General features: G+C 46.2%; 4 protein-coding genes across 4 annotated transcripts; 2 read left to right on the top strand and 2 right to left on the bottom strand.

Annotated features, from left to right (window-relative positions):
• The first annotated feature begins 374 nt into the window (after nt 1-374).
• Nucleotides 375-1,373, top strand: LOC135972530 (olfactory receptor 52R1-like). The gene has a single exon (XM_065550775.1). It carries the CDS (start codon nt 375-377, stop codon nt 1,371-1,373), a length of 999 nt encoding a protein of 332 aa, XP_065406847.1.
• A 2,998-nt stretch (nt 1,374-4,371) lies between these two features.
• Nucleotides 4,372-5,326, bottom strand: LOC135982338 (olfactory receptor 52E2-like). Its single transcript, XM_065588490.1, has 2 exons — nt 4,678-5,326; nt 4,372-4,553 (listed from the first exon to the last, which is right to left on the bottom strand). The coding sequence occupies exons 1-2, from the start codon at nt 5,324-5,326 to the stop codon at nt 4,372-4,374; spliced, it is 831 nt and encodes a 276-aa protein (XP_065444562.1).
• A 16,228-nt stretch (nt 5,327-21,554) lies between these two features.
• Nucleotides 21,555-22,553, top strand: LOC135972528 (olfactory receptor 52R1-like). The gene has a single exon (XM_065550767.1). The coding sequence runs from the start codon at nt 21,555-21,557 to the stop codon at nt 22,551-22,553; it is 999 nt and encodes a 332-aa protein (XP_065406839.1).
• A 2,998-nt stretch (nt 22,554-25,551) lies between these two features.
• Nucleotides 25,552-26,506, bottom strand: LOC135982318 (olfactory receptor 52E2-like). The gene is made up of 2 exons (XM_065588393.1): nt 25,858-26,506; nt 25,552-25,733 (listed from the first exon to the last, which is right to left on the bottom strand). The coding sequence occupies exons 1-2, from the start codon at nt 26,504-26,506 to the stop codon at nt 25,552-25,554; spliced, it is 831 nt and encodes a 276-aa protein (XP_065444465.1).
• Nucleotides 26,507-26,527: the final 21 nt, after the last annotated feature.

The raw sequence follows: 26,527 nt of genomic DNA, 5'->3' as shown, positions 1-26,527 counted from the left end.
CAGTATGGACTCCCTATCCTATCTCTCAATGCATTCAGGAACAATGATGGATAACCAGTATCCATATTTGTGTTTCCTGCTGGTGCCTCTTAAGGTCCCCCCACAAAAAATTGTAGAAATTATTAATTCAGGGAGCACAACAAAAATATGGAATCGGATTTAGTAGGGTCATTGTTCATAATTATTTTCTCAGAATAATGAAAATGTCATAAATCAGTGTGTGAAGAGTGATTAATCTGCTTCTCCCGTGAGAACAGCCTCCACTAGTGCATGCAGTGTCTCATATTAACGTTGTCTCTCCATTCAGGCATTTCTCCTGTGACCATCACCAGAGACCCTGAGAACACACAGAAAGTCAGGAGAGCATATGGTACATGAAGGAGACATCCTTATGCCTCAGAGTTGGACACTTTCTCCCCTACGCTATGTCAGATTCAAACACAACCAACTTCACCAACCCCTCCACCTTCATCCTACTTGGCATTCCTGGCCTGGAGGCAGCCCATATCTGGATCTCCATCCCCTTCTGTGCTATGTACGCCATAGCCGTGTTGGGGAACTTCACCATCCTGTTCATCGTGAAGAGGGAGCCAATCCTCCATGGGCCCATGTACTATTTCCTCTGCATGCTGGCCATCACCGACCTGGTCATGTCCACATCCACCCTGCCCAAAATGCTGAGCATCTTCTGGTTCAATTCCAGGGAGATCAGTTTCAGTGCCTGCCTCACCCAGATGTACTTTGTTTACTCCTTCTCAGCGATGGAGTCTGGAATCCTCGTGGCCATGGCTTTTGATCGCTACGTGGCCATCTGCAATCCTCTGAGATATTCCACAATCCTGACAAACTCTGTTGTGGCCAAGATAGGCCTTGCCGTGCTGCTGCGTAGTGTCATAATCACATTACCCTATCCCTTCCTGGCGAGGCAGTGGCCATATTGCAGAACCAACATTATCCCCCACTACTATTGTGGGCATATGTCTGTGGTGAAGCTGGCCTGTGCTGACATCCGCATCAGTAGTTACTATGGCCTGTTTGATCTTCTCTCTGTGACCGGAATGGATGTGTTTTTTATCACAGTGTCCTATACTCAGATCCTCCGGGCCATCTTCCGCCTCCCCACAAAGGATGCCCGGCTCAAAACTTTTGGGACCTGCATCTCTCATCTTTGTGCCATCTCACCTTTGTACATCCCACGTTTCTTCTCCTCCCTCATTCAGAGGTTTGGCCACAATGTGCCACTGCACTTCCTTGTTCTCACGACCAGTCTGTACCAGCTGGTGCCCCCTGTGCTACACCCCATCATTTACGGGGTGAGGACCAGACAGATCCGGGACAGGCTGCTCCAGCTGTGTACTCATAAAGGGACCTGAATGTTTTCTCCTTGCGTTCTGGCTCTCAGATTGAGCTCTGTGCAGAGCTGGCTGGTGCATGGTGCTGGGGCCTCTTCCCTCAATCACTTACTGGACAGACAGAGAGACATTAAACCCTTCCCTGTCCTTACTGTGCTGTGTCAATGTGATGAACTGGGGAGTCAGTCTATGTACACTGTACTGGGTTGCCACCTTTTTAATTGCTTGTAGGTGGATCCCTGAAATTGCAATCTTGCCTCACCTCTTCTGTCAAGCCTTGACCCTGCTGTGTGTCTTCTCCCCATGCCCTGCTCCTGTCACTTCCCCCGTCTTCTCCTCCCTTGTCAGCTGTTTCCCAGACATCTCTAAAACCAATATGTTCTCACATCTTATGGCAAGTAACTTAAGGATACTGGTTAGTGTTAACATTTTAATGTTTATTCTTAATTTGTTACTAACTCTGTGGAGAGAGAGATCCCGTCAGGGGTCCTGGGATTTATCTCAGCTCTGGGAGTGGGGTGGGGTATAGTGGGATACAGCAGGAGGCAGATACATCTGGGGTCTAAAAATGGCCAGACTGGGAAATACCAATGGCCCATGTAGCCCAATAGCCTGTCTTCTGACAGTGCCCAGTGCCAGGTGGCTCAGAGGGAGAAAAAGAACATGGCAATCAGGATGTGATTCATGTGGAGCAGCTCAGCAGAAGGGGGCAGAAGCCCCGAGCCCGGGGTTCCTCATCTTCAGCTGGCAGGAGTTCAAGCCTCCAACCCCAGTAGGAGCCGCCGGGCGAGGGGAAGATCCCGGGTTGCCAGGCTGCAGCAGCAGAAGAAGCCCTCTGTTCAGGCTGCCCCAAGCCCTAGCCATACCCACAGAGTGCAGGCAGGAGCTGTGGGGGGAGAGGGGGAGAGAAGTCCTACTCATTTTTGTCCTCTCCATCTTCCATACTGCTGCCGTCCAGGAGTTGTCTCATTTCCCCTCTCCTTGGATGAACCTCAGGGGGCTGTATTTTGTCTCCCCTCCCTGACACTGTAGGGGCTCCTCAGTTCCCTCCAGCTCCATTTATCTTTCTGGAGATATACATGGGTTGCACCGTGCCACCGGTACAATCACCAAACCGGTGGTCTGCTCTCTCTTTGCCCATCTCCATGGGCCACAGGATCATGACAGGGACCCAGCCAGAGGATCATCATAAATCCACAACACCATCCCCCACTGTGCTGCTGGATGAGCTTCATCGTTTTACGGTGGAAACCTGTGATTTCTCGGGTAAGGTGAAGCTCCCTCTCCAGCATCACAGACAATCATAGAATATCAGGGTTGGAAGGGAAATTTAATGGGCCTGTGTCCAGTTTTGGGCCCCACACTATAAGAAGGATGTGGAAATATTGGAAAGAGTCCAGCGGAGGGCAAAAAAATTATTAGGGGTCTGGAGCACATGACCTATGATAAGAGGCTGAGGGAACTGGGATTGTTTAATCTCCAGAAGAGAAGAATGAGGATTTGACAGCAGCCTTCAACTACCTGAAGGGGGTTCCAAAGAGGATGGGAGATCGGTTGTTCTCAGTGGTGGCAGATGACAAAACAAGGAGCAATGGTCTCAAGTTACAGTGGGGGAGCTCCAGGTTGGATATTAGGAAACACTATTTCACTAGGAGTGTGGTGAAGAACTGGAATGGGTTACCCAGGGAGGTGGTGGAATCTCCATCCTTACAGGTTTTTAAGGCCCAGTTTGATAAAGCCCTGGCTGGGATGATTTAGTTGGGGTTGGCCCTGCTTTGAGCAGGGGGTTGGACTAGATGACCTCCTGAGGTCTCTTCCACCGCTAATATTCTATGATTCTGCAATTGTATGATGACGCTGCCTAGCTGCTTAGCAAAAGAGCTTCTAGATGTAGTGTTCAAAATCATTATGAAGAGTGTATGTTAGACTTAGCTTCACTTTTCAGATTCAGCCCCTGGGCAATGGGTGCCCTGCAGTTCCAGATAAGGTGCTATGTACGTGTTCAAATAGCCAGATAATAGAAGATCTGCCATTTATCGTCTTCACTGTGAGCTACCAACACCTCCCTGTCCTGTACCCAGCATCCCAACTTCCCATCTAACATGGGGGCTTATCCTGTCACCTCACTCAGCTGTTGTCCTCCTAGCTTCAAAGCTGATCTCTTACCCCGGCCCCAAGACCTGGGTTAGGGCAAAGGGCTCCCAGTCCATACCCATACACACTGCCAGCTACAGGCCCCCAGCCAGGAGGAACAAAAGGGAACTGAAAGCTAAGGAAACAAGCCACACAATGGTCTCTTCCCTCAGGACTTTGTGGCTGACCTTTGGGGCCCACAAGTTGTACGATGCACAATCTCACCCACCTGCCTTACAACCCTGCTACCAACCATCCACTGCTCTTATAGGGTTTCCTAGCTTCCCTCTCCACTCCTCATTGGTCTGTCGGCCCCAGCACTGTGTCCTCACTGTACTCACTACAGGCTCCTTGTCAGGCTGCAGCAGCTCCTGTCCCAGCCCCAGAGCAGAGGGAGCCCAGCTGGGGGGGCGGGGAGGGAGGTGGAGATAATCCAGAGAGTGACTGGGGTTGGGGAGGGGAGGAGCCAGCAACAGGGGTGGCACTTTGTGGGAAGAGGCAGAAGTGAGGCGGGGCCTGGAGGAAGAGGTGGATAAGAGAGTGGAGCTTTGGAGGAATAGGTGGGAGAGTGGGAGGGGCCTTATGGAAATACATGGGACAGGGGCTAGGGGCCAAGGGAGAATATGTGGTGCAGGGCACAGGGCCTCAGGTGTCCAGTTACCAGCAATTAGAAAGGTGGCAACCCTGTGAGTTAATGAGCTGTACCCAGACTGATTCCTCCGTTTGTCAGGCAGACACAGCACAGTGAGGCCAGGAAAGGATTTCATGTCCCTTTGACAGTGCAGTCAGTGTTTCAGGGAAGAGGGCCCAGCACTATGTCACAAGCCAGCTCTGAACGGAAACTCAATCTCACAGTCAGAGCACCAGGAGAAAACTTTAGGTCCCTTTATGAGTAAAGAGCCGGAGCAGCCTGTCCTGGATCTGTTTGGTCCTCACCCCGTAGATGATGGGGTTTAGCATGGGGGGGCACCAGGAGGTACATGTTGGCAATGAGAACGTGGATATGCCCAGGCACATTCTGGCCAGACCAGTACATGAGGGAGATGAAGAGGCCTGGGATGTAAGAGGCTAAAATGACACAGAGGTGGGAGCCACAGGTCCCAAAAGTCTTGAGCCGGGCGTCCTTTGTGGGGAGGTCTGAGGATCTGGACATAGGACAGGGCAATAAAAATCCCATCCAGACCCAACACACCAAAAAGCAGAAAGAGGCCGTAGTAACTATTGCCGTGCGTGTCAGCCCAGGCCAGCTTGACTACGACTGTATTTGCGCAGTATGGCTGGGGGATGGTGTTGGTCCTGCAATATGGCCGTTGCCTCGCCAGGAGGAGAGAGGGCAGTGCGACCATTCCACCGCACAGGACTATGGCCAGGCCAATCTTTGCCACAACGGGGTTTTTCAGGATGGTGGAATGTCTCAGGGGATGGCAGATGGCCACATAGCGATCAAAAGCCATCGCCACAAGGATCCCAGACTCCATCACTGAGAAGCAATGAATGAAGTACATCTGGGTGAGGCAGGCACTGAAATCGATCTCCCTGGAATTGAACCAGAAGATTGCCAGCATTTTAGGGAGGGTGGACATACACAAGACGATATCGGTGATGGCCAGCATGTTGAGGAAATAGTACATGGACACGTGGAGGCTCGGCTCCCTCTTCACGATGAACAGGATGGTGAAGTTCTCCAAGATGGCTATGGCTATCCAGATGTGAGCTGTCTCCAGGCCAGGAATGCCCAGCAGGATGAAGTTGGAGGGGTTGGTGAAGTCGGTTGTGTTGGAATCTGACATGGAGTAGGGGAGAAGGTGTCCAACACTGAGGCTGAACGGTGTCTCCTGCATGTACCGTATGTTCCACTGGCTTCCTGTATGTGCCCAGGCTTGAGGGTGATGGTCGTAGTACAATTGCTTGGATGGAGAGAATGTTAATATGAGACATTACATGCACCACTGGAGGCTGTTCTTATGGGTGAAGCAGATTGGTCGCTCTTCACACACTGAAAAATGACATTATCATTATTCAGATATATGAATTATGAACACATGACCCAACTAATGTGAATTCCATATTTTATGGGACCATTATGATCATCTAGTCTGACCTCCCGCATGATGCAGGCCACAAAAGCTGACCCACCCACTCCTGGAATAATTCTATCCCTTGACTCAGCTGTTGAATTAGCCAAATCATGATTTAAAGACTTCAAGTTGCAGAGAATCCTCCAGCAAGCGACTCATGCCCCATGCTGCGGAGGAAGGCGAAAAACCTCCAGGGCCTCTGCCAATCTACCCTGGAGGAAAAGTCCTTCCTGATCCCAAATATGGCAATCAGCTGAACCCCGAGCATGTGGGCAAGATTCTCCAGCCAGACCCTCCGGAAAAAAGTTCTCTGTAGTAACTTTTAATATCCCATCATTGACCATTTTTATTAATAACCAGCGATGACATGTTATTGTCCTATTGACTAAAATCACGTTATCCCATCAATTCATCCCCTCCATAAACTTATCAAGCTTAATCTTAAAGCCAGAGAGGTCTTTCGCACCCACTGCTCCCCTTGGAAGGCTGTTCCAGAACTTCACCCCTCTGATGGTTAGAAACCTTCATCTAATTTCAAGCCTAAACTTCCCGACGACCAGTTTATATCCATTTAGCAAAGAAACAGTGGAGGTGTCCACACTGCAAGGCCACTATTGACGATGAAACGCCTCAGTTTCAATGACATAATAAAATCACCTTGACAAGAGTTGTAAGATATTTTACACAAAAGTTTAGTTGACGACATGCCAGCATGGACACTTGCGCCCCTCTCCCAAAGGACTCCCACAATGCCCATCCTGACTGCTGTTGTCTCCTCTGCCCTGCAGCGAGGTAAACACCTTCTGCCAATCCCCTTTAAAGGCCTGGGAATTTTGAAATTCCCCTTCCTGTTTGGCATGGAGCGCTCACACTGCCTGTTCTCAGGGGACCATTGTGGCTCCACACAGCAAACGCTCTCCCTCTTGGACCACTGCGGAGCTGCTGGATCTGCTCAGTATTTGGGGAGAGGAGGCTGTGCAGTCCCAGCTGTGCTCCAGCTGAAGGAATTTCAACACCTAAGGGCAGATTTTGTGCAGCTTGTTGGAAAAGAGCCATGATTATGACACACTGCAGTGCACAGGAAAGGTGAAGGAGCTGAGTGCCACATACCAGAAGTACCATGTATCAGAAGTGCCGTAAATCTGACGGCAAGGTAGGCAAATGGTCAGTCAGGTGCTGCTCCCCAGACCTGCCATTTTTATAAGGAGTTGGACGCTATTCTCGTCTGTGACATCACCTTCTTGGCCATGAGCCCCATGGATATTTTGGTAGGTCTGCAAACGATGCAAACTGGACTTAACCCACAGGAGAAAGTCATTGGTGAAGAGGTGGAGGCGTTAGAAGATGTGGAGCCCATGCCGGGGTTGCCCAGAGCTGTGTCCTGTCAGAAGCTTTTCTCGACTCTGGAGGTGTCCAGCCAGTCTCGGCAGTTACAATAAGGTGAGCCAGAAGCAGGAAAATAGACCCCTGCTAAGTGGTTTTGCTTTGTGAAATGTGGAGGTTGGTTGAGGGCAGAGAAATGTACAAGGCTGGCTGGGTTTCTGTGTGCTGGGCATTTCCCTGTGCACCTAGGCAGTATGAGGGAGCAGACTGTTGATACACACCAAGGTTTCCCAGGATTCCTCCAGAGAGTTCTCTAGGAAACTTTCCTGCAGGTACTCCGCAATCCTGTGCCGGAAGGTACTTGGCAGAACTGCTTTCTTCCTTCCCCCATTGAGTGACACTTTTCCGCCCCATTCTGCAATTACGGAGTCCAGCGGAGGGCAACAAAAATAATTAGGGGGCTGGAGCACATGACTTAGGAGGAGAGGCTGAGGAGAACTGAGATTGTTTAGTCTGCAGAAGAGAAGAATGAGGGGGGATTTGATAGCTGCTTTCAACTACCTGAAAGGGGGTTCCAAAGACGATGGATGTAGACTGTTCTCAGTGGTACCACATGACAGAACAAGGAGTAATGGTCTCAAGTTGCAGTGGGGGAGGTTTAGGTTGGATATTAGGAAAATCTTTTTCACTAGGAGGGTGGTGAAGCACTGGAATGGGTTACCTAGGGAGGTGGTGGAATCTCCTTCCTTAGAGGTTTTTAAGGTCAGGCTTGACAAAGCCCTGGTTGGGATGATTTAGTTGGGAATTGGTCCTGCTTTGAGCAGGGGGGTGGACTGGATGGCCACCTGAGGACCCTTCCAGCCCTGATAGTCTATGATTCTATGATTATTAAATCTCATAATGCAAAGTTAATTGCTAATGGTAAATCTTATGGCATAAAAAATTTGGTAGTGATGGAAAACCTATGAAAAGGTGTAGCAGGCATGATTTTGGAGGAAAGCTTTTGGACATACTAGGAGTAATCAACAAGAAGATGTATGTGACTAAGCCATACTGCTTCTCATCTAACACCTGTTCACAGGCTCAAAGCATGTCACAGAAGGGAAATGATAATAAACCTGGTCTGCTCTCTGGAGTGGGAAACAGAGGCACAACACCTTATGGCGTTGATGAATATATGTATTGACTTACAGCTAGTTGGAAAAGCACAATGGTTAACAACACTGTATAAAAGCACACATTTGCTGACTTTTGAGATCACTAGGTTGATCTACAAAGTGTGGAAAGGTACACAGAAGTTTGCAAGAACACCGGTGGATAAACACTACAATGTTAGAGGGGTAGCTGTGTTAGTCTGAATCTGTAAAAAGCAACAGAGGGTCCTGTGGCAATTTTTAAGACTAACAGAAGTATTGGGAGCATAAGCTTTCATGGGCAAGACCCTCACTTCTTCAGATGCATCTGAAGGTTTTTACCCACGAAAGCTTCAGATGCATCAGAAGAAGTGAGGTTTTTACCCACAAAAGCTTATGCTCCCAATACTTCTGTTAGTCTCAAAGGTGCCACAGGACCCTCTGTTACTTACTACAATGTTTGCAACACTTGGGGGGTTGTATGGTCAAAAAGTAAAGAGGACCCTGAGCACACTGCTCCTGCATCAGTCAGAGACTAACACTCCTGAAGTAAACTAAGGGGAGAGGTGTGACATTCTGTGCCCCAAAGCAACACCCGGGACCCCCATATTTACCATGGTGCTATGATTATGATGTGATTTTTACAAAGTATATGAAATATGTGATGTAAGAGATCAATGGAAAAGTTATGATTTGCTGAATATGATTACACTATTTGTATACATGTATCATTTTTGTACCTAAAGTTCTGAAAGGATGCAAGGGCATGTGACCAGCTCCTGGGACACTGGACTCCATCTTGTGTCTGTACTTTTCCACTAACTGTGCTGGGGGCTTTTGCTTGGAAAAATGAAGCTACCTCCACATGGCAGAAGCTATAAAATGTGGAAGCAACATCATCACTTGGCCTCACTCCCCCCACAACTGAACACAAAAGATGTTACAGAGTAGCAGCCGTGTTAGTCTGTATCCGCAAAAAGAAGAACAGGAGTCCTCCTGTTCTTCTTTTTACAAAAGATGTTAGAATCTGGGACTGAACTGGGGCTGTGGTCCCAGGCTGAAGGGGTTTCTAGCCTGTGTGTGGAAGATTGGTGGATTGTTTGTCCCATCAGGGTGACACACTGTTTGATTCAAAGCCTGTCTAGTGTATTGAACTTAGATTGTGATGTTGTTTATTTCACAGATTTCAACTGTGTTCTTTACACTATTACTGATAATCACTTAAACAATTGATCTTTCTGTAATTAATAAATCTGTTTTATATTGTTTTACTTAATACAGGATGTTGTTTGAAACGTAAAAGGGAAATCTGCTCAGGCTGATGCTTGGCCTCTCCACATTGAGGGAGGGGCAGACTGGGAAATAAACCTATACTTGTCAGGCTTTTGGCCAGGCGAGGATGGTACAACTCTTGTGTCCTAGGCTGGGGAGCTGGGGGGAGCTGGCTGGAGCCTCTACTCTATTGGTGTTTCATGGATGCCTAGTGAAAGCATTCATGTAACTGCAGCTGGGTGTCTCTCTGCATGTGTATGGCTTTGTAAGTGCAAGATCTGGAGAAGATTGCATTTTATCACAGCCTCAGTGTGTGAGAGGGGGCCCATATTGGTATGGCAGAGAGCTCAGTGGTAGCCCAGTTCCAGGCTGTATCCAGGGGAAACCTGTTATACCCACGCAATGAACAGGCCCCCCTAGAGCTGAGTCCCTTTCCTACTTGTCATGTGCTCAGCTACTCAGGAAGAGACTGTGGTAACATCAGGGAAAACAGGACCCACCATTTCTGTCTGTCATTCTCTGTGAGACGTTAGCCAAGGTCATCTCTCTCCGTGCCTCAGTTTACCTATCAGTATAATAGTGATATATTCATAGAGACTTTCCTTTGCTACGTGTTTTGAAGATCCTTCAATGAAAAGAGGGAGGACAATGTATGAGTTTACACTGTATAAGCTTTATACAGAATAAAACGGATTTATTTGGGCTTTGGATCCCTTTGGAAACTGGGTGTCTGGGTGCTGGAGACAGGTAACCTGCTGAGCAGTTTTCAGCTAAAGCCTTCAGGTTAGGGAGCATGGCCCGGACCCTGGGTCTGTGTTGCAGCAGACTAGTGTCTGGATCAACAAGACAGGGGTAACTTCAACACCTAGGTGTGTCCCTCTCTGTGTATGGCTGTGTAAGTGCAAGACCTGAGAGGATTGCAGCTTGTCACAGCCTCACAGTGTGAGGGGGAACTGATTGGTTTGACACAGGACTCGGTGGTCCCCAGTTCCAGGTTGCAACCCAGTGAATTCCTTTCCACTCTGCCCCAGTGAACAGGCCCTGCAAGACCGTGACTCTATTTCCCCATTGTCATATGGTCACTTCCCGACAGAGAGACCGTGGTCACATCAGAAAAGGGCAGACAGATAAACAGTGACAAGTTTCTAAAGTGCTTGTACACAAATGCTAGAAGTTTAAATAATAAGATGGGTGAACTAGAGTGCCCCCTGTTAAAGGAGGATATTGATATATTAGGCAACACAAAAACCAGGTGGACTGAGAGCAATCAATGGGACACAATCATTCCGGGGTACAAAATATATCGGAAGGACAGAACAGGTTGTGCGTGGAGGGGAGTGGCACTATATGTGAAAGAAAATGTAGAATCAAACGAAGTAAAAATCTTAAGTGAATCCACATGTTCCATAGAATCTCTATGGATAGTAATTCCTTGCTCTAATAAGAATATAACATTAGGGATCTATTATTGACCACCTGACCAGGACAGTGATAGTGATGATGAAATGTTCAGGGAAATTAGAGAGGCTATCAAAATTAAGAACTCCATAATAGTGGGGGATTTCAATTATCCCCATATTGACTGGGAACATGTCACCTCAAGACGAAATGCAGAAACAAAATTTCTCAATACTTTAAATGACTGCTTCTTGGAGCAGCTGGTACAGGAACCCACAAGGGGAGAGGCAACTCTAGATCTAGTCCTGAGTGGAGCGCAGGAGCTGGTCCAAGAGGTAACTATAGATGGACCACTTGGAAATAGTGACCATAATACAATAGTGTTCAACATCCCTGTGGTGGGAAGAACATCTCAACAGCCCAGCACTGTGGCATTTAATTTCAAAAAGGGGAACTATGCAGAACTGAGGGGGTTAGTTAAACAGACATTAAAAGTACAGTGACTAAAGTGAAATCCCTGCAAGCTGCATGGGCGCTTTTTAAAGACACCATAATAGAGGCACAACTTCAATGTATACCCCAAATTAAGAAATACAGTGAAAGAACTGAAAAAAGAGCCACCGTGGCTTAACAACCATGTAAAAGAAGCAGTGAGAGATAAAAAGACTTCCTTTAAAAAGTGGAAGTCAAATCCTAGTGAGGGAAATAGAAAGGAGCATAAATACTGCCAAATGAAGTGTAAAAATATAATAAGAAAAGCCAAAGAGGAGTTTGAAGAACGGCTAGCCAAAAACTCCAAAGATAATAACAAAATGTTTTTTAAGTACATCAGAAGCAGGAAGCCTGCTAAACAACCAGTGGGGCCCCTTAATGATCAAGATACAAAAGGATCACTTAAATTTGATAAAGTCATTGCGGAGAAAAAACAAATTCTTTGCTTCAGTCTTCACGGCTGAGGATGTTAGGGAGATTCCCCAACCTGATCCAGCTTTTGTAGGTGACAAATCTGAGGAACTGTCACAGATTGAAGTTTCACTAGAGGAGGTTTGGGAATTAACTGATAAACTTAACATTAACAAGTCACCGGGACCAGATGGCATTCACCCAAGAGTTCTGAAAGAACTCAAATGTGACGTTGTGGAACTATTAACTATGGTTTGTAACCTGTCCTTTAAATCGGCTTCTGTACCAAATGACTGGAAGTTAGCTAATGTAATACCAATATTTAAAAAGGGCTCTAGAGGTGATCCCGGCAATTACAAACCAGTAAGTCTAATGTCGGTACCAGGCAAATTAGTCAAAACAATATTCAAGAATAAAATTGTCAGACACCTAGAAGAACATAAATTGTTGGGCAAAAGTCAACATGGTTTCTGTAAAGGAAAATTATGTCTTACGAATCTACTAGATTTTTTGAAGGGGTCAACAAACATGTGGACAAGGGGGATCCAGTGGACATAGTGTACTTAGATTTCCAGAAAGCCTTTGACAAGGTCCCTCACCAAAGGCTCTTACGTAAAATAAGTTGTCAAGGGATAAAAGAGAAGGTCCTTTCGTGGATTGAGAACTGGTTAAAAGACAGGGAATTATCAAATACCAGGGTTGGAAGGGACCTCAGGAGGTCATCTAGTCCAACCCCCTGCTCAAAGCAAGACCAAACCCCTGACAGATTTTTGCCCAAGATCCCCAAGTGGCCCCCTCAAAGATTTAACTCACAACCCTGGGTTTAACAGGTCAATGCTCAAACCACTGAGCTATTCCTCCCTCCCAAAAAAGGGTAGGAATTAATGGTAAATTTTCCGAATGGAGAGGGTAACTAGTGGTGTTCCCCAAGGGTCAGTCCTAGGACCTATCCTATTCAACTTATTTATAAATGATCTGGAGAAAGGGATAAAAAGTGAGGTGGTAAAGTTTGCAGATGATAATAAACTGCTCAAGATAATTAAGACCAAAGCAGACTGTGAAGAACTTCAAAAAGATCTCACATAACGTAGTGATTGGGCAACAAAATGGCAAATGAAATTTAATGTGGATAAATGTAAAATAATGCACATTGGGAAAAATAACCCCAACTATTCATAGAATATGATGGGGGCTAATTTAGCTACAACAAATCACGAAAAAGATCTTGGAGTCATCGTGGATAGTTCTCTGAAGGTGTCCTTGCAGTGTGCAGAAGCGGTCAAAAAAGCAAACAGGATGTTAGGAATCATTAAAAAGGGAATAGAGAATAAGACGGAGAATATATTATTGCCCTTAAATAAATCGATGGTACGCCCACATCTTGAATACTGCATACAGATGTGGTCTCCTCATCTCAAAAAAGATATACTGGCACAAGAAAAGGTTCAGAGAAGGAGAAATAAAATGGGGTTTGGAACGGGTCCCATATGAGGAGAGATTAAAGAGGCTAGGACTTTTCAGCTTGGAAAAGAGGAGACTAAGGAGGGATATGATAGAGGTCTATAAAATCATGAGTGATGTGGAGAAAGTAGAGAAGAAAAAGTTATTTACTTATTCTCATAATACAAGAACTAGGGGTCATCAAATGAAATTAAAAGGCAGCAGGTTTAAAACAAATAAAAGCACAGCACACAGTCAACTTGTGGAACTCCTTACCTGAGGAGGTTGTGAAGGCTAGGACTATAACAGTGTTTAAAGGAGATCTGGATAAATTCATGGAGGTTAAGTACATTAATGGCTATTAGCCACAATCGGTAAGGAATAGTGTCTCTGTTTGTCAGAGGGTGGACATGCATGGCAGGAGAGAGATCACTTGATCATTACCTGTTAAGTTCACTCCCTCTGGGGCACCTGGCATTTGCCACTGTCGGTAGACAGGATACTGGGCTAGATGGACCATAGGTCTGACCCAGTACGGCCGTTCTTATGTTCTTATGAAGTCAGGACACTTGGGTTCTGTCAGACAGTCTCTGTGTGACCTTGGACATCAGTTTACTGATCAGTGAAATGGGGATGGTTCACAGTGACTTGCCTTTGCTAGGTGTTTTGAATATCCATCAATGAAAAGTGTTATACAGTATGATGATAGTTACTGATGAGAAGTACTGATCTCCGATCCCTTAGCAACAGCCCCATGTATTTCCTGTAATTGCTTGTGTCTACTCTTAAGGAACTTTTTCCAGATCTCTCTGTCTATGATCTACCCATTTATCCCGAGAATTAGGCATTATCCCTAATTTTCCTTCTCATCAAGTAGAGTTTTTAAATACATACACACAAACGTACAGAGCAGCCAATTCCTCTCTGACTCAGCACAGAGCCCATGAGTTCATCTCCCTTACGGAAGGTTCCTTAATTAAAGTTGGCTAATTAGCACAGAAGCAGAGAGTTGCTTGTCTACAGCCTGTTTACACTCAGACATTTCCTTCTCCTCTAGAGGCTGAGCGAACCCCACTGGGATTACACAGAGTTATACTATAAACTGTGCACAACGTGTGCCGGCTCTCGGCGTGGGATGCTGCTGCATATGCTGGGTTCAGAGAGGTGTGGGTCACGGATACCTGAGGGGGATTCCTAAGGAGACCACTTCGATCTCAGAATTCACAGGTACCCATCTCTTGATGAGGAACTCATATGATTGACAAACCCTATGCAACGTGGGTGTGATGGGATAGAGAGTAAGTCTGTGGTCCCTTCCACTCTGCACATCCATGAAAAATCCCAGGGCCCTTGCCAAAAGTGATGAGTTTGATAAAGAATCACTGGACAAAATGTCACTGATTTCTGTGCACCCCTGCGCTTCCTGCCTGATGGACTCCAGCCCCAAGGTGGTGCATTTCAGTGGCACAGTAAATTCTTCAGGATGAAAGATGTTAGTAGATGTGCAATACAAGGCCAAATTCTGAGACCATGGCCCGTGCTTTGCTCAGGCCTCAGTGAGGCAAAACTCTCCTTGGAGAAAGAACTGAGTACAGATGTCAGGAGTCAACTGTGTGTTAATGCACAGAAACTGTCACCCCCTCCTCTTGCATTTCAGGGTTCTGTCTGTTAATGGGTCAGAGGGACAGGAGCTGTTACCTGACTTCTATCTGCTGGAAAGCTTGGAGGTGCTAGGGCTCCTCACTAGAACGTTAATGAGAATTTTTCAACATGAGTAACAGACTTTGACTCCCTCAGGGAACAGATGGGCAGGATCCCCTGGGAGAATAACATGAAAGGCAAAGGGGTCCAGGAGAGCTGGCTGTATTTTAAAGAATCCTTATTGAGGTTGCAGGAACAAACCATCCCGATGTGTAGAAAGAATAGTAAATATGGCAGGCGACCAGCTTGGCTAAACAGTGAAATCCTTGCTGATCTTAAACGCAAAAAAGAAGCTTACAAGAAGTGGAAGATTGGACAAATGACCAGGGAGGAGTATAAAAATATTGCTCAGGCGTGCAGGAGTGAAATCAGGAAGGCCAAATCACACTTGGAGTTGCAGTTAGCAAGAGATGTTAAGAGTAACAAGAAGGGTTTCTTCAGGTATGTTAGCAACAAGAAGAAAATCAAGGAAAGTGTGGGCCCCTTACTGAATGAGGGAGGCAACCTAGTGACCGAGGATGTGGAAAAAGCTAATGTACTCAATGATTTTTTTGCCTCTGTCTTCACGAACAAGGTCAGCTCCCAGATTGCTGCACTGGGCAGTACAGCATGGGGAGAAGGTGACCAGCCCTCTGTGGAGAAAGAAGTGGTTCGGGACTATTTAGAAAAACTGGACGTGCACAAGTCCATGGGGCCGGATGCGCTGCATCCGAGGGTGCTAAAGGAGTTGGCGGGTGAGATTGCAGAGCCATTAGCCATTATTTTTGAAAACTCATGGCGATCGGGGGAGGTCCCAGATGACTGGAAAAAGGCTAATGTAGTGCCCATCTTTAAAAAAGGGAAGAAGGAGGATCTGGGGAACTACAGGCCAGTCAGCCTCACCTCAGTCCCTGGAAAAATCATGGAGCAGGTCCTCAAGGAATCAATTATGAAACATTTAGAGGAGAGGAAAGTGATCAGGAACAGTCAGCATGGATTCACGAAGGGGAAGTCGTGCCTGACTAACCTAATTGCCTTCTATGATGAGATAACTGGCTCTGTGGATGAGGGGAAAGCAGTGGATGTGTTATTCCTTGACTTTAGCAAAGCTTTTGATACGGTCTCCCACAGTATTCTTGCCGCCAAGTTAAAGAAGTATGGGCTGGATGAATGGACTGTAAGGTGGATAGAAAGCTGGCTAGATCGTCGGGCTCAACGGGTAGTGATCAATGGCTCCATGTCTAGTTGGCAGCCGGTTTCAAGCGGAGTGCCCCAAGGGTCAGTCCTGGGGCCAGTTTTGTTTAATATCTTTATTAATGATCTGGAGGATGGGGTGGACTGCACTCTCAGCAAGTTTGCAGATGACACTAAACTAGGAGGCGTGGTAGATACACTAGAGGGTAGGGATCGGATACAGAGGGACCTAGACAAATTAGAGAATTGGGCCAAAAAAAACCTGATGAGGTTCAACAAGGACAAGTGCAGAGTCCTGCACTTAGGACGGAAGAATCCCATGCACTGCTACAGACTAGGGACCGAATGGCTAGGTAGCAGTTCTGCAGAAAAGGACCTAGGGGTCACAGTGGACGAGAAGCTGGATATGAGTCAACAGTGTGCTCTTGTTGCCAAGAAGGCTAACGGCATTTTGGGCTGTATAAGTAGGGGCATTGCCAGCAGTTCGAGGAACATGATCGGTCCCCTTTATTCGACATTGGTGAGGCCTCATCTGGAATACTGTGTCCAGTTTTGGGCCCCACACTACAAGAAGGATGTGGAAAAATTGGAAAGAGTCCAGCGGAGGGCAACAAAAATGATTAGGGGTCTGGAGCACATGACTTATGAGGATAGGCTGAGGGAACTGGGATTGTTTAGTCTCCAGAAGAGAAGAATGAGGGGGGATTTGATAGCAGCCTTCAACTACCTGAAGGGGGGTTCCAAAGAGGATGGAGCTCGGCTGTTCTCAGTGGTGGCAGATGACAGAACAAGGAGCAATGGTCTCAAGTTGCAGTGGGGGAGGTCCAGGTTGGATATCAGGAAAAATTATTTCACTAGGAGGGTGGTGAAACACTGGAATGCGTTACCTAGGGAGGTGGTGGAGTCTCCTTCCTTGGAGGTTTTTAAGGCCCGGCTTGACAAAGCCCTGGCTGGGATGATTTAGCTGGGAATTGGTCCTGCTTTGAGTAGGGGGTTGGACTAGATGACCTCTTGAAGTCCCTTCCAACTCTGATATTCTATGATTCTATGATACTTTCTCCTAGCTTCATTAGAGAATTTGGCTGATTTGTTATGCTTGAAACTTTCAAAAAAAAACAATTCTGCTCAAAGGAGACACCCAGCATGGGAAATTTGAGTCCAAACAACTAAAATCTGAAAAACGTATAAGAAACTGGAAATAAGGTCTTCTAATAGAAGGTGTCAGACAGCCTTAACTACAGGTGATGCCACCAGCACCACCTACAATGGCCAATCCATTTGTGAATCTTCTATGCTCTTTGTGCCAATAATATTGGTAGCAAGGAGTTCTATAGGGCAAATATGAATTACAGTAGCAATTACCTTTCCTCGATGTTATATGTTCAGATGACTTTCAATTTAACTAAATGTTCCTGTGTTTATGTTATGAGACACATTAAATAGAAATGCCTGATCTACTTTCTTTATCAATAGATCCATAGGGTTTAAGGTCAGAAGGGACCATTTGATGATCCAGACTGACCTCCTGTAAAACACAGGCCCATTAAATTTCACTCAGTTTCCTCTGGATTGAGCCAAAAGACTTGTGTGTGACTAAGGCCGGGTCTACACTAGGATTTTACATCATGGAATGGTAGAGCCATAGAGTTATAAGGGAATGCAAAGGACAGCTAGTCTATCCCCTTGACAAGATGTAGGATTTGTTTTGTCTTAGTCATCTAAGACTGATGGCTATTCACATGTCTTTGGAAAACCTCCATATTGGCAGCTTCCATGGCTTCCCTGGGAGTCTGTTCAATTGGGCTCCTGTAGTTAAAATTAGGAAGATTTTCCTGAAATTTAATTTATATCTTCTATGCTGCAATTTGAACCCAGTGCCTCTTGTCCTGCCTTTCTGTGGTAAGACAGAACAACTTTCCTCTACCATTTTATGGCCGCCTTTCAAGTGTTTGAAGACCACTATCATATCCCCCATTAATCTCCTCTTTTCCAAATAAACATACCGGTTCCTTTGGCTTGCTCATACGGCTTGCATTCCATCCCTTGTGTAACATTTGTTACTTGCCTATAGATCCTTTCCAGCTTCTCTACATCCTTTCCATACATTGGTGAGCAAAATTGGACACATTACTCCAATTGAGACCTAACCCACACCAAGTAGAGGAATACTAGCACGTACCATGACTTGCATGTTATAATTCTGGTAATATAACAAAACATAGTATTTGCTTTTTTTGAAACATTTTTCCTAATGTCCAACCTAAACCTCCCTTGCTGCAATTTAAGTGTATTGCTTCTTGTCTTCTCTTCAGAGGTTAAGGAGAACACTTTTTTTCTCTCCTTGTAACAACCTTTTAGGTATTTGAACAGTTATCATGTCCCCCTTCAGTGTTCTCTTATTCGGACTAAATAAACCTAGATCGTTCAGTCTTCCCTCAGAGGTTGTGTTTTCAAGACCCCCAATCATCCTTTTCTCCAGTTTTTCCAAATCATTTTGAATGTTTATCCGATTTTCCAAAAACTTGCAACCCCTCCCAACTTAGTGTAAAAACGGTGTTAAAAATTTAAATATAGGACTTTTAATTGTAAAAAACAAAGCAAGTGTCATGCTAAGTCTTAGCAAAACCTGTAAAAGCAGCGCTCACATCAAAAGCAAATAAAAACACAGCAAAGTAAAATCAGCGTAACCCAGCCTTAAAATATTAAAATAGCAATGTTTTAAAAACAGAAATAGGCAAAACATAAAATAAACAAACTGCAGATGTTTTTAATTAATGTATGCCACTAAAATGTATAAATGCTTTTGTAATATTGCTTATACTTTAAAAAAACTATTCAGGCAAAGGTATTTTCTGTCCATTGTATTTCTTCCCTTGCAATTTCTTACAGAAAGCTGTCTCTAACATGTTGTGTTCAACCTAAAGGTAAAAACTCAGGTTTTCCTCCACAATATTTAATGCCATGTGACTCGGATGGCTATGCCCGGTTAAGGCAGCAACCGTTACTACGGACCGTTCCCCTTCAAACGCCAGGCGCCAAGCCAAAGGTAAAAAACCTTTTGAAATTTCTGCTGGGGTGTCAAAAAAGAACTGACCGTGGGGCCATCTGTCCTTTTGGGCTCACCCCATACAAACTTTTGCTTATGCAACAAAATCAAATGCAAAACTGTAGTGAAAACGTAGTTGTCCCATGTAAGGATAGTGGTATGCATACGCGGGGCTAAGTTAAGGTGTTGTGGTAATCCCTCAAATCCCCAAGATAACCCAATAAGTGGTATAGGTCAAACTTATTTAAATTAAGGGGTTGTAGTAACACCCTCATGTGTTAGGCCTATTTGGGTGTTGTGGTAACACCCACAAATAAAAATACAGGTGTGTTCAGTCTAAACAAAAAAATTGTGGTAACGCCCTCAGGTTAATAAATAAATAAATAAAATGCATCAAGATATGGGGACTATCACTTATCACTTTATTATCTTCTAGATGTTTGCAAATCGATTCCTTAATAAATTGCTACATTCTCTTACCTGGTACAGAAGTTAAGCTGACTGGTCTGTAATTGCGTGGGTTTCCCTTATTCCTTTTTATAGATAGGCACTATATGTGCTCTTTTCCAGTCTTCCGGAATCTCCTCTTTGTCCCATGACTTTTCAAAGACAATAGATAATGGCTCAGATATCTCCTCAGTCAGTTCCTTAGGAGTATCCTAGGTTGCATTTCATCAGGCCCTGGTGACTTGAAGACATCTAACTTGTCCAAGTAATTTTTAAATTCTTCTTTCCGTATTTTAGTATCTGAACCTACCCCATTTTCACTGGCATTCCCTATGTTAGGTGTCCAAACACCACTAATCATCTTAAAACCTAAATGAACAATGGTTAATCACCCTCCTTGCTAAATATTTGGCCCTAATTACGAGCTGGAATTTTCCTGGATTCGGCTTCCAGCCCTTAGGTCTTGCCCAGCCTTTCTTTGTCTGGTAGATTACTGAACCCATTTTTACCCATGATTTTCTCTCCATAAAAGTGTCCGCTTGATCATCTTTTTGATAAGTTAAAGAGATATACACCTTAAAGTCTAACAATCCGGCTTTTTCTCTATCCTCCAAGAATTTTTGTGGCTCTTTTCTGCACCCTCTCCAAGTTTTCACCATCTTTTTTCAAATGTGGATCCCAGAACTGGATGCAGTTTATTTCACCAATTGCATGTGAAGAGATAAAATCCTTCCCCTGCTCCAACTCAATATTTTCCCCTACTAAATCAAATGACTCTGAGAAATCAAGGTACGTTGCACCTGCACTGTTCCCTTGATCCACCACATGTGAACCCGTGATCAACCAATGTGTACTCTCATAAAAGGATGAAATCAGGTTTATTTGACAAGATCTGTTTTGCATAGACCCTCTTGGTGACTGGCATTACTTACATTTCTAGATTTTTCTTTGAACTAATCCCATGTCCGATTTCCCACTGTTTCTTAACCTTATCAATTCTTTTATAAAAAAAGCCCTTTCCCTTTATTTTTTAATACTTTACATTTAACACAGGAATTGACATAAAACTTTTCTAGGATTTCATTTGTTCTTAATATACATAATAACCTCCTTTTTGTAATCCATAGCCCTGCCAAACTTGGAGTTTTCCCCTGATGTCTTAATGTTCCTGATACATTTTTTTAAATTCCGATTTCTATTCTTGGCTCGCTATTTTCCCATTTCCTCTTTGTTACATATTGCTTCCCTCCCCCTAAATGCTGCCTTCACTTTCTTATCAAAGAATTACCAATATAAATTCATATTTTTTTGTCTAAACTTTTCCTCCCAATCAGTTTTGCTGACAATTTTCCTGAGCTTTGGGGAATTTGTTGTCTTGGAGCACTAAGTGTCTATCGATAGTACTAGTTGGGAACTGTCCTTTGGAATGTAAATCAGTTTCATTTTTTATTTTCCTCTCCTATATCATATGCTCTCACCTTTGTCTCTTGTATAAACTAAAGAGTCCCAGAGTTTTCTATCCTTAGTAGAGAGTGACCAAAACTGAATACATTCCCGAATATGTTATTCTCCATCCCATATCTTAGAGATCTGAACATTGTTTTGTTTTGTCCACTGCTGGGAATGAGCGGGTGTTTCTCTTGAGCTGCTATCAATGGCGCCCAGGTATTTTCTCTGAGGTATGTTCTAGCTGACATGTTTCTCCCAGCACATGTCTGTGGAAAAGTTTGTTTTTTTCCCCTCTCTGATTTTGAGCAACTGGATGAATGGGGAACTCCCTTCAGTATGGACTCCCTATCCTATCTCTCAATGCATTCAGGAACAATGATGGATAACCAGTATCCATATTTGTGTTTCCTGCTGGTGCCTCTTAAGGTCCCCCCACAAAAAATTGTAGAAATTATTAATTCAGGGAGCACAACAAAAATATGGAATCGGATTTAGTAGGGTCATTGTTCATAATTATTTTCTCAGAATAATGAAAATGTCATAAATCAGTGTGTGAAGAGTGATTAATCTGCTTCTCCCGTGAGAACAGCCTCCACTAGTGCATGCAGTGTCTCATATTAACGTTGTCTCTCCATTCAGGCATTTCTCCTGTGACCATCACCAGAGACCCTGAGAACACACAGAAAGTCAGGAGAGCATATGGTACATGAAGGAGACATCCTTATGCCTCAGAGTTGGACACTTTCTCCCCTACGCTATGTCAGATTCAAACACAACCAACTTCACCAACCCCTCCACCTTCATCCTACTTGGCATTCCTGGCCTGGAGGCAGCCCATATCTGGATCTCCATCCCCTTCTGTGCTATGTACGCCATAGCCGTGTTGGGGAACTTCACCATCCTGTTCATCGTGAAGAGGGAGCCAATCCTCCATGGGCCCATGTACTATTTCCTCTGCATGCTGGCCATCACCGACCTGGTCATGTCCACATCCACCCTGCCCAAAATGCTGAGCATCTTCTGGTTCAATTCCAGGGAGATCAGTTTCAGTGCCTGCCTCACCCAGATGTACTTTGTTTACTCCTTCTCAGCGATGGAGTCTGGAATCCTCGTGGCCATGGCTTTTGATCGCTACGTGGCCATCTGCAATCCTCTGAGATATTCCACAATCCTGACAAACTCTGTTGTGGCCAAGATAGGCCTTGCCGTGCTGCTGCGTAGTGTCATAATCACATTACCCTATCCCTTCCTGGCGAGGCAGTGGCCATATTGCAGAACCAACATTATCCCCCACTACTATTGTGGGCATATGTCTGTGGTGAAGCTGGCCTGTGCTGACATCCGCATCAGTAGTTACTATGGCCTGTTTGATCTTCTCTCTGTGACCGGAATGGATGTGTTTTTTATCACAGTGTCCTATACTCAGATCCTCCGGGCCATCTTCCGCCTCCCCACAAAGGATGCCCGGCTCAAAACTTTTGGGACCTGCATCTCTCATCTTTGTGCCATCTCACCTTTGTACATCCCACGTTTCTTCTCCTCCCTCATTCAGAGGTTTGGCCACAATGTGCCACTGCACTTCCTTGTTCTCACGACCAGTCTGTACCAGCTGGTGCCCCCTGTGCTACACCCCATCATTTACGGGGTGAGGACCAGACAGATCCGGGACAGGCTGCTCCAGCTGTGTACTCATAAAGGGACCTGAATGTTTTCTCCTTGCGTTCTGGCTCTCAGATTGAGCTCTGTGCAGAGCTGGCTGGTGCATGGTGCTGGGGCCTCTTCCCTCAATCACTTACTGGACAGACAGAGAGACATTAAACCCTTCCCTGTCCTTACTGTGCTGTGTCAATGTGATGAACTGGGGAGTCAGTCTATGTACACTGTACTGGGTTGCCACCTTTTTAATTGCTTGTAGGTGGATCCCTGAAATTGCAATCTTGCCTCACCTCTTCTGTCAAGCCTTGACCCTGCTGTGTGTCTTCTCCCCATGCCCTGCTCCTGTCACTTCCCCCGTCTTCTCCTCCCTTGTCAGCTGTTTCCCAGACATCTCTAAAACCAATATGTTCTCACATCTTATGGCAAGTAACTTAAGGATACTGGTTAGTGTTAACATTTTAATGTTTATTCTTAATTTGTTACTAACTCTGTGGAGAGAGAGATCCCGTCAGGGGTCCTGGGATTTATCTCAGCTCTGGGAGTGGGGTGGGGTATAGTGGGATACAGCAGGAGGCAGATACATCTGGGGTCTAAAAATGGCCAGACTGGGAAATACCAATGGCCCATGTAGCCCAATAGCCTGTCTTCTGACAGTGCCCAGTGCCAGGTGGCTCAGAGGGAGAAAAAGAACATGGCAATCAGGATGTGATTCATGTGGAGCAGCTCAGCAGAAGGGGGCAGAAGCCCCGAGCCCGGGGTTCCTCATCTTCAGCTGGCAGGAGTTCAAGCCTCCAACCCCAGTAGGAGCCGCCGGGCGAGGGGAAGATCCCGGGTTGCCAGGCTGCAGCAGCAGAAGAAGCCCTCTGTTCAGGCTGCCCCAAGCCCTAGCCATACCCACAGAGTGCAGGCAGGAGCTGTGGGGGGAGAGGGGGAGAGAAGTCCTACTCATTTTTGTCCTCTCCATCTTCCATACTGCTGCCGTCCAGGAGTTGTCTCATTTCCCCTCTCCTTGGATGAACCTCAGGGGGCTGTATTTTGTCTCCCCTCCCTGACACTGTAGGGGCTCCTCAGTTCCCTCCAGCTCCATTTATCTTTCTGGAGATATACATGGGTTGCACCGTGCCACCGGTACAATCACCAAACCGGTGGTCTGCTCTCTCTTTGCCCATCTCCATGGGCCACAGGATCATGACAGGGACCCAGCCAGAGGATCATCATAAATCCACAACACCATCCCCCACTGTGCTGCTGGATGAGCTTCATCGTTTTACGGTGGAAACCTGTGATTTCTCGGGTAAGGTGAAGCTCCCTCTCCAGCATCACAGACAATCATAGAATATCAGGGTTGGAAGGGAAATTTAATGGGCCTGTGTCCAGTTTTGGGCCCCACACTATAAGAAGGATGTGGAAATATTGGAAAGAGTCCAGCGGAGGGCAAAAAAATTATTAGGGGTCTGGAGCACATGACCTATGATAAGAGGCTGAGGGAACTGGGATTGTTTAATCTCCAGAAGAGAAGAATGAGGATTTGACAGCAGCCTTCAACTACCTGAAGGGGGTTCCAAAGAGGATGGGAGATCGGTTGTTCTCAGTGGTGGCAGATGACAAAACAAGGAGCAATGGTCTCAAGTTACAGTGGGGGAGCTCCAGGTTGGATATTAGGAAACACTATTTCACTAGGAGTGTGGTGAAGAACTGGAATGGGTTACCCAGGGAGGTGGTGGAATCTCCATCCTTACAGGTTTTTAAGGCCCAGTTTGATAAAGCCCTGGCTGGGATGATTTAGTTGGGGTTGGCCCTGCTTTGAGCAGGGGGTTGGACTAGATGACCTCCTGAGGTCTCTTCCACCGCTAATATTCTATGATTCTGCAATTGTATGATGACGCTGCCTAGCTGCTTAGCAAAAGAGCTTCTAGATGTAGTGTTCAAAATCATTATGAAGAGTGTATGTTAGACTTAGCTTCACTTTTCAGATTCAGCCCCTGGGCAATGGGTGCCCTGCAGTTCCAGATAAGGTGCTATGTACGTGTTCAAATAGCCAGATAATAGAAGATCTGCCATTTATCGTCTTCACTGTGAGCTACCAACACCTCCCTGTCCTGTACCCAGCATCCCAACTTCCCATCTAACATGGGGGCTTATCCTGTCACCTCACTCAGCTGTTGTCCTCCTAGCTTCAAAGCTGATCTCTTACCCCGGCCCCAAGACCTGGGTTAGGGCAAAGGGCTCCCAGTCCATACCCATACACACTGCCAGCTACAGGCCCCCAGCCAGGAGGAACAAAAGGGAACTGAAAGCTAAGGAAACAAGCCACACAATGGTCTCTTCCCTCAGGACTTTGTGGCTGACCTTTGGGGCCCACAAGTTGTACGATGCACAATCTCACCCACCTGCCTTACAACCCTGCTACCAACCATCCACTGCTCTTATAGGGTTTCCTAGCTTCCCTCTCCACTCCTCATTGGTCTGTCGGCCCCAGCACTGTGTCCTCACTGTACTCACTACAGGCTCCTTGTCAGGCTGCAGCAGCTCCTGTCCCAGCCCCAGAGCAGAGGGAGCCCAGCTGGGGGGGCGGGGAGGGAGGTGGAGATAATCCAGAGAGTGACTGGGGTTGGGGAGGGGAGGAGCCAGCAACAGGGGTGGCACTTTGTGGGAAGAGGCAGAAGTGAGGCGGGGCCTGGAGGAAGAGGTGGATAAGAGAGTGGAGCTTTGGAGGAATAGGTGGGAGAGTGGGAGGGGCCTTATGGAAATACATGGGACAGGGGCTAGGGGCCAAGGGAGAATATGTGGTGCAGGGCACAGGGCCTCAGGTGTCCAGTTACCAGCAATTAGAAAGGTGGCAACCCTGTGAGTTAATGAGCTGTACCCAGACTGATTCCTCCGTTTGTCAGGCAGACACAGCACAGTGAGGCCAGGAAAGGATTTCATGTCCCTTTGACAGTGCAGTCAGTGTTTCAGGGAAGAGGGCCCAGCACTATGTCACAAGCCAGCTCTGAACGGAAACTCAATCTCACAGTCAGAGCACCAGGAGAAAACTTTAGGTCCCTTTATGAGTAAAGAGCCGGAGCAGCCTGTCCTGGATCTGTTTGGTCCTCACCCCGTAGATGATGGGGTTTAGCATGGGGGGGCACCAGGAGGTACATGTTGGCAATGAGAACGTGGATATGCCCAGGCACATTCTGGCCAGACCAGTACATGAGGGAGATGAAGAGGCCTGGGATGTAAGAGGCTAAAATGACACAGAGGTGGGAGCCACAGGTCCCAAAAGTCTTGAGCCGGGCGTCCTTTGTGGGGAGGTCTGAGGATCTGGACATAGGACAGGGCAATAAAAATCCCATCCAGACCCAACACACCAAAAAGCAGAAAGAGGCCGTAGTAACTATTGCCGTGCGTGTCAGCCCAGGCCAGCTTGACTACGACTGTATTTGCGCAGTATGGCTGGGGGATGGTGTTGGTCCTGCAATATGGCCGTTGCCTCGCCAGGAGGAGAGAGGGCAGTGCGACCATTCCACCGCACAGGACTATGGCCAGGCCAATCTTTGCCACAACGGGGTTTTTCAGGATGGTGGAATGTCTCAGGGGATGGCAGATGGCCACATAGCGATCAAAAGCCATCGCCACAAGGATCCCAGACTCCATCACTGAGAAGCAATGAATGAAGTACATCTGGGTGAGGCAGGCACTGAAATCGATCTCCCTGGAATTGAACCAGAAGATTGCCAGCATTTTAGGGAGGGTGGACATACACAAGACGATATCGGTGATGGCCAGCATGTTGAGGAAATAGTACATGGACACGTGGAGGCTCGGCTCCCTCTTCACGATGAACAGGATGGTGAAGTTCTCCAAGATGGCTATGGCTATCCAGATGTGAGCTGTCTCCAGGCCAGGAATGCCCAGCAGGATGAAGTTGGAGGGGTTGGTGAAGTCGGTTGTGTTGGAATCTGACATGGAGTAGGGGAGAAGGTGTCCAACACTGAGGCTGAACGGTGTCTCCTGCATGTACCGTATGTTCCACTGGCT

This window comes from Chrysemys picta, chromosome 1, assembly GCF_011386835.1.
Source record: "Chrysemys picta bellii isolate R12L10 chromosome 1, ASM1138683v2, whole genome shotgun sequence".
NCBI lineage: Eukaryota > Metazoa > Chordata > Testudines > Emydidae > Chrysemys > Chrysemys picta.
Note: the sequence above shows the minus strand (reverse complement) of the source record. Positions and strands in the feature narration are given on the sequence as shown.

Coding starts and splice junctions, on each gene's coding strand:
- LOC135982318 (XM_065588393.1), bottom strand. CDS start 26,506: ATGCAGGAGACACCGTTCAGCCTCAGTGTTGGACACCTTCTCCCCTAC. Junction 25,734..25,857: donor CGGCCTCTTTCTGCTTTTTG/GTGTGTTGGGTC, acceptor GTGTCATTTTAG/CCTCTTACATCCCAGGCCTC.
- LOC135982338 (XM_065588490.1), bottom strand. CDS start 5,326: ATGCAGGAGACACCGTTCAGCCTCAGTGTTGGACACCTTCTCCCCTAC. Junction 4,554..4,677: donor CGGCCTCTTTCTGCTTTTTG/GTGTGTTGGGTC, acceptor GTGTCATTTTAG/CCTCTTACATCCCAGGCCTC.
- LOC135972528 (XM_065550767.1), top strand. CDS start 21,555: ATGAAGGAGACATCCTTATGCCTCAGAGTTGGACACTTTCTCCCCTAC.
- LOC135972530 (XM_065550775.1), top strand. CDS start 375: ATGAAGGAGACATCCTTATGCCTCAGAGTTGGACACTTTCTCCCCTAC.